Genomic DNA, 7781 nt, shown 5'->3' on the forward strand with positions numbered 1-7781 from the left:
TAAAAATTCTTTTTTTTTACTTGAGTAACATATTTTTGTTATAAAATATTTTAAATTTCCATAAAATTGAATTATCCTTCTTTGAATTAATTAAATTGATTTTCGATGTTAAATGAATACGTCCTCTTTTGCCTAGATAACAATTATTTTTTTGATAAAATATATGTTTTTATTACCGTTGTGTTAAACTTGTGATTTGTAGGATGACATAATCAATTATAATCAATGTTATGTTATTTATAAGCAATGCTACAGACAGTTTTATGAAAGTATTTTGGTATTAAATTTTTTATAAGCGATATTAAAGAAATTATTAAATACTTATGGAACGGTTTAGCAAAGCATTGTTTTGATTTAAATGGAGGGAAGGTAAAGACAGGAGAAATGAGAGTAGGAGGATTAATTATAATTTATTATTAATAAAAAAGAAAAGTGACTGTACAGTGGAGTTACAGTGTGATGCAGAAGAAGCGTTACGCAAAACGCTTTCACTCACCCTCGACTCGCTTCTTCAAAACTCTTCCTATTTTTGCCTTCTCCCTCTTCTCCTTCTCCGCAGAGAAGAGAAGAGGAGAAGAACCTTCCAAATCCCCAAAACTATAAAACAAATATAAATAAGGTAAATCCTATTCTTCTCCTTCTCCGTCTTCTAGGGTTTCTCTTCCGCCATTGCCAATCTCATCATCACCTCCCACTCTCTTTCCTCTGCAGGCATTGCTCTCTCTTCCTCTCCATTTCTCAATTCTATTACGATTCCCTAATTTCTTCTTCTCTTTTTTAGGGTTCCCATCGCTCTCTAACCGATTCCGCCATTTTTCGCTTCCAGGTACGCCCATTCTTCTTTTGCGATCTATTATTCATACGTTTCGCCAATGCCACTTCTTCTTTTCTCTGCCTTTTCTTTCTTCGTTGCTATCTCTCTCGCTTTTCCTATCCGTCATTCGCTTCGATGTTAACCGCTATTCCTTTTCTCTGTCGCGTCAATGTTGTCTGTTGTTCTTGGATTGACGATGATCCATTGTTCAACGGTTATGCAGGTGCATTGTCTTCTCCTCTCAATGGTATGTTCCCCGGGAGGTGGGAGAATGGAAGTCATGGCAAGGCTTCTTGCTTCTGGGGGTTTCTCTCAGACAGTAGCAGGTATTTGGAGACCCTACCTTTCAGTGGCTATTAGCTGCATGTTATGCCTGACACTGTTTTCTGGATTCAGGTCATCATATTGTATATTTAATACAAATACAATATAATATAATATAATTCCGCGCAACGAATATTTTTAATTTTTGGAATAAACTAGTACAAGAAGTGACTGCATTTATTTTTTTGAATGCATAAAAAGATAGAGAAGTCAAAAGAAGAAGAAAGAAAATAATAATGGTTAATATCTTGCAGAAGTTGCATAGTTAGGAGATTAATTAGTGGGGGAAAAGTCAGATGAGGGATGTCATAGTGGCTTCTGGAAGTTATGATGTACACAGCTAATGGGTAAATAGGAAAAGAAAACGAGTCTATGGGTGAAAATGTCTAAAACAATGCATTCCTGTAATTATTATAGATTATGGATTAGATAATATATGCATCGGCAATGTAAATAATTTCTTATATTGCTATATCTGATGACAAATCACCGAGCCATTTTTTATTTTTATTATAAATATCTGAAAAGTTGTACTTACCTTGACTTCTGATCGATTGACGGTGTAGTTTACTAAATTCTTTAATTAATGGATTTTTCTTTCATTTTCAATGTCTGATTGAACCTCGTTTGTTTATGCATGGTTTGGAAGATGACTTTGCCCATCAGAAGTCGGCTGCTGAGTATATCTGTACAGAACTACGTGAGGCAGACGAAGCGAATTTGCTTCAGGAAGAAGGTTGTTTCAAGTGTTTTTTTTTTTTTGTGAATCAACCTTTTTGTAGTACAATCTGTGGATATTCCTTGGTAGATAGTAATGTATCGTCTTCATTATTTATTTAGTCCAATGTGATTTATTTGGTAGAAGAATGAATGGTAATGACTGCCATTCTGAATATCAATCGGTCTCTGTTTGGAAAAAAGCTTCTTAAAAAACTACTTACAGAAGAAGAAAATAAGACGGTAAATGGATTTAACCTCTCTCGTGAGTTATATATTAGTTTATGCGTATGAGTTGGCTTTCAGAGTAGCTAAATAAAAGAACTTCGACCAATTAGATTATGTAATTTTAACTTACGAAATAACTTTGTATTATCTTTTTTTTTTCCTTTTAACTTTTCTTTAAGAAACTTATCCTACCATAGTCTAAATGTAAATATTTTATTTTAGGGGCAACGGGGACAATGGCTTTGTCGAAGTGGAACTACGTATAATGGTCAAATGAACATGTTTAGTTTTGAGGATTTTTTTTTCCGGGCTTAGCTTTCGATTATCATCTTATTTCGATTTCGAGTATAATTCCTAATTTGTTCTTATTTTCCAGTTTTTTGGTCTTTGTACGATTGTCATTTCGTATTGGAGATTTTTAAAATGCTTCTTCACATGTTTTATATCTCAGATATGCATGTCTATGGTGTTAGCCCCATGACTGATGCCTTGCAGCTGGTAAGGTTTGCCTCATGTTTCTACTTTATCTTGTTCGCTAGTGGACTAGTATTTGTGTGCTTCTTCCCAAGTGTCTGGCCTGAGATTTTATGTGGTTTCTTTATTGGTATAACCTGTTCTTATATGTTTTCATGCGGATATTATATGGCATGATATTTATAATCTGTTATTGCTTCCTATAGTTTAGTATACCTTAAATTCAGTAATTATTGCCTCTTTTTATTCCTTTTCTACTGCCATATTCACAAGGATGGCACAGAGTAGCCCATCTGTCTCAGTTTGGAAACAGTTTATGCATTTTATACCAACTTTTTAGATTATATAATTGATTTAGATGTTATAAACTTGTAAATATCTTCATCTGCAGACATTAGCTTTCAGGAAGTATAATGTAAAGAAATTCATCTAACTGATTGCTTGATATCCTTTTTGAGGTATGCTGCAACAATTGCAAGAAGCCAATTAAGGACAGTCAATTTGCTGCTCATACAGGTTTTTTTTTCGGCTTCTTTTAGTATTTATATTAAAACTTTCTTGTCTTTTGTTGTATGTGAGGCTTTTCAAATTGTTCAGTTACACATTGAACTGCAAATGTCGATGTGTGGCTCGTTTACTACCAGCATTCATTTTTTGACCCCCATATTTTAAAAGGTTACTGATACTGAACCTTGCTTCGCCACCCTCTCCCTGTGTTTTCAGAACTTTGTCGGTCATTAAAGCTCACAGAACAAACTACGTTTGAGCTTGATGGCAGCACCGGGAGTCGGAAACCTCCTAGGAAGGAAAAGAAAAAGTTAGCAGCTTCTTGTGCTAGTATCCTTAAAATATGAATTAATTAATAAGTTGCTAATACATTTTTAGTTTCTATACTATAATAGCTTAAGTTTAGTCTTCGGTAGTTTAATCTTCTGCTGATTTTTTTGTATAAGGTATATGACAATCATGTTTCCATAAAGGCTTATATATTTTGTAGTCTCTGAAATTAACGAAATTTTGTTTCCCATACTTTTTTTTTTTTCCATTTTTTGTTTGTTGGTTTTTGGTGACATATAGTGACATTACATTACAACACTAGTAGTATAGTATGCATTTCTTGGAACCTTAGACCATGAACAAAGAAAAAATTGCACAGGGGCCAAAAAACAACTTTTTAAATTTTTAGGTCGACTAAAAACATATTTAAGCCTTTATGAAAATAGTAACTTTGATTTCTTTAGTAGACTTCTTCTTTTAAAGGAGTCTTTTAGTCTTTCTTAATACATTCTAATGTTAGGCTTTTGTAACATTACTTTTTGTGCCTCATAACCCCTCATAGACCAAGCTTCGGCAGTTGGGGAGCAGAGAAGGTCTGGGTCTATGGAAAATATTGACTCGGATTTGTCACAATCCCACCGGATTAGTCAAATCAGAGTGATTCCCTTTTCAAACAAGGTTAAAGGTGAAAGCCCGATTTTTTTTGTATAAGTTTTCTCCTTCATTATCAGTGGAATTCTTTTACGGAAGTTTATGTATTTTCTTATAAATTCCATTTTACCATGATTCCTGCTTGTTTTAATTTTTTTGTAGATTTAATCTATTTTAAAATTATTTTGTTCAAAACTTAGGGCATATTGGTGTTATTAGTTTGCTATTTCTATCACTTGTGTTGTTGACTTTCACTTTCACTGAAACCTTCAACAACTAAATATCGTTGGCTGTGGCTTTACGAGTATTTTTATGGAACTAAAATTTATCCACCCCTCTATTCTACTCATGATCATAGGAGAATATGATCTTTGCTTTTCATTGGCGTACAGGTTTAGTTCAAAACCTTTCATTATATTGCTAAACATGGATTGATTTGAAATATTATACAATGTTGATGATAGTTTGGACTGTAATTTGTCTTTGTTAAAACATATTTGATCTTTTTTGCTTGTTTTACTATTATTGTTTGTTGATAGAGATATCTATTTTCCCATGCCCTAAGCTACTGGTTTGCTAATCAATTTGAAAACTTGATTCATTTTAGTTCCAATTTCCTTAGGACACTCTACTTGTGTCGATGGAGCATCTATGATGGATGGTACTGGAATTAATCCTGGAAATAGGGACCACCCAGCTTCTATAATGCATCCTCCAACAAAACGTCATAAATTGTATGCTTTCTTTGTTCATCTGATGTGCGCACACATGTTGTAGTATGATTATTTTGATATCATTGTCGTTAACGTTGTGGTGTAGATTAGATATTGATATTTGGAGTGTTATTATGATTCTGTGTGCCTCTGCTACCAGAAAATAATCATAAATTCATGATTACCAGAATAAATTTGAATGCATCATTTATTGCATAATACCTCCATTGCCCCCTCCTCCAATAAAGTGCTACTATCAAATGGAAAACTAGATTAAAACTGCAGATATAACAAGTTGTTAATCGATTATCAAATAGGCTGGTGTTCGGTGGGAATGACTGCCATAACCAGTATACCTTCACTGTATTGAAAAATAAAAATTATAATTATAATTTTTGAGTTTAATCACATTTGTTTAAAACAAATGTTAGAAAATTTAATATTTACCCATTTATTGGAGTTTTTAATCATCCCTCTTCAATTTATTTCCAATCTGTTATGTTTATTGCAGGCGAGCAAACACTAGCCTACCTGTATTAGAAAGCCCTGTAACAGATTCTGGAGAGACCAAAACTCTGAGTTTCACTGATGGAATAACTTGTAAGTGTGCAATTTTCGAGTTATTATCCATAATTATACAACTAGATAATTATCGAGTTAACTAAATCTAGCTCTGCATTCATGAATTAAAAATTGTGCACAAGCTATTACTTATGTCCATGCATGCTCAAATATGTGTAGTTATTTTCATATTTCTCAAATTCTGTTTATGTGGACACTAAACGATGTTTAACTTTTGAGAAACTACTTGTAATTTTCACATAATATTCTTATGCCACCAAAAGTCCTCTTATGGTGTCTGTCCAGAGCAAATGACTTTGGGTCTTGCAGAGTTTTTTTCTTTTATCCTTTTCTACCTAAAAAGGTATAAATGGAATTTGTCCTTTATTATTTGTGATTTTTTCCTTTTGAACTTTTGTATGTAGATATGCACAGTGAACCCATGGTTTTTGTAATGTTTAGTCTGACATCAATGACAACTGTGCTATTGCTTTTACTGTATTATGCTGTTCGCTCATTGGCGATAGGGGGGACCTGGTCATGGAATGAATCACCTAATTAATTTTCTGGATTCCATTTAGGCAAGGACTTGGTTGAAATAACTACTTCAGAACATGGAGATCCTAATCGAAAAATCCTTGGGCAGGTCCTTGTGCAACCTCCAAACACTACGAAGAATGGTATTAAAAATATATAATTTAAGTTTTGAAAGATATTAACTTTCGGCAGCTGGTAAAATGGAAGACCTTTCCTCCAATGTTTTTTCCTTTAATTTTTAATTTTAGTGTTTCTAATACAAGTTGGTGTTTGTAAAACACGTTTTTTTGATGAATTAGAATTTCCTGCGCCCCTTGCTACGAAGATATTTTATTCACAAAGGACCAATCGACTGCGTGCCAGACTTCGCCATCTTTACTTCCAGAACTTAAACGAGCAATTGCGTACTGATTTGTGTCCAAAGACATCACATGCGGAGATGGTCACATTCCAAGATTCATCTCTTAGATGCCCTTCATCTTCTCAAATGGACAATGTGCACGAGGTGTGACAATCTTTACTCTTGTTTAATACTGATCATTTAAAATTATAGGTCGAATCATGTGACCAAAGTTATACAGGTTGAATGAAATCCAATCTTTAGATGTACACATCAGACTGACAAAATTTATTATGTTGCAAGTTCTTTACTCAGGTGATTTTTTTATTTTTTATTTTTTATTGTTACAAACATAAAATAATGGGGAATTAGGCTTTATAATCTGCTGGCAGGCTATGAGTTTCTGTCGAAGGATAAAGGTGGAAATACATTCCATCACTACCCCCAAACCCAACTTCCCACCAAGAAAAGCTTATTTCCATGCTGATGAAGCCAGCTTTGAGTATTTCTTTAACTTTTTTTTTGAAAAATAGGGTCGATCACCTCAAAAATCTGATCATATTCTTGCCAAAAGCTCAGAAGTTTGCATACTTAAAGCAGGAGGCCTGCCAAGCAGTGGTTTGTCAAATCAGTTTCTTCTCGATAATGTTTCAAGGTCTACAGCCACTCATGTTGGTTTGACTAGAAGCAACTTTCTTCCAACATCCTATTCATTTTCTAGCAACACAGGTAATCTATTATATGCTATTGAGTTGTCTTTTTATTTTTATAGTGTAAGCTAAATTTAGAAAACTAAGTAATCGTCAAAAGCCTATCACTAAAGGACCGATTGAGGTGAAAGCTGACACAAAGTTGACAATTTTTGGAGTGATACTTGCATAATAAGCTGTAACATGTATAGCTTGAAGGAAAATGATTGGTATAAGTTGTTAATGAGTGTTTTTTGTTCTGTTTTTGTAGGAAATTCATTGGGAACAATGCAGCAACCAAATGGGAGTGTTCCTGTTATTTAGAAACCATGGTGGAATTTTTTTGGGTTGGTAAAGGTACAGGTAACCAATACTTGAGTGTAGGATTTAGCTCCTTTTTTGAAGCTGATAAAGTAAATTACTCAAATTGTGTATCCTGTCATCTGCTTTGTACATGTAAACTTCTGTATAAATGGATGGAAATGAAGAAATTATTAGTTCTATATCCCCAGTGTTCTCAACTCGATACTTGGTCTTCTGTTATTTATGCTTGCTAGTCATTGCATAGCAGCTTGCATCGTTCTTGATAATACACAGGTTTCTCAATACAAGAATATATTTATGGACAGATATTCAGATTTAGGATGCTATCAGCTATTAAACAGGTTCATGTCTGTCGGAAAAAGTGAGTTTTGGCCTGTTTAACAATATGATCATAATTAGACTAAAACTTCTGTTTCTCCAGTAGGAAATCTTTAATTTATTTAAGAACTGCTAAATTTGTTATTATCACAAATGTTGTATTTTGTTTTAACAATCAGTCAGGGTTCTGTATTTCTGTTTGAACTGGAGCGTCTATTTCATTTTTTGTATTCTTATTCCTAAAATTTAACTCTGTCAAATCATTGTGTTTCCTTTTGGATTTATTTTGAACCAGAAAAGAACTCCCCCAATGC

General features: G+C 33.5%; 1 protein-coding gene across 7 annotated transcripts; it reads left to right on the top strand.

Moving 5' to 3' along the window:
* Positions 1 to 425: 425 nt before the first annotated feature.
* LOC108340930 (uncharacterized) lies at positions 426 to 7328 on the top strand. 7 transcript variants are annotated; one of them, XR_008250102.1, is made up of 14 exons: positions 427 to 619; positions 782 to 826; positions 1038 to 1140; positions 1788 to 1874; positions 2535 to 2581; positions 3016 to 3073; positions 3281 to 3394; positions 3897 to 4019; positions 4593 to 4719; positions 5210 to 5298; positions 5841 to 5939; positions 6096 to 6301; positions 6378 to 6451; positions 6670 to 6799. XR_008250102.1 is itself a non-coding variant. In XM_052879498.1 (14 exons), exons 3-14 carry the CDS (start codon positions 1059 to 1061, stop codon positions 7147 to 7149), a joined length of 1281 nt encoding a protein of 426 aa, XP_052735458.1. In that variant the 5' UTR covers positions 432 to 711; positions 782 to 826; positions 1038 to 1058; the 3' UTR covers positions 7150 to 7328. The 7 variants fall into 7 exon arrangements, 6 of the variants coding, with proteins under 6 accessions (XP_052735461.1, XP_052735458.1, XP_017433989.1 ...); XM_052879498.1 differs by lacking the exon at positions 6378 to 6451 and adding an exon at positions 7097 to 7328 and having other exon boundaries at positions 432 to 711; positions 6670 to 6865; XM_017578500.2 differs by lacking the exon at positions 6378 to 6451 and adding an exon at positions 7097 to 7328 and having other exon boundaries at positions 432 to 619; positions 6670 to 6865.
* Positions 7329 to 7781: the final 453 nt, after the last annotated feature.

The sequence above is a fragment of the Vigna angularis genome, chromosome 6 (assembly GCF_016808095.1).
Source record: "Vigna angularis cultivar LongXiaoDou No.4 chromosome 6, ASM1680809v1, whole genome shotgun sequence".
Classification (NCBI taxonomy): domain Eukaryota; kingdom Viridiplantae; phylum Streptophyta; class Magnoliopsida; order Fabales; family Fabaceae; genus Vigna; species Vigna angularis.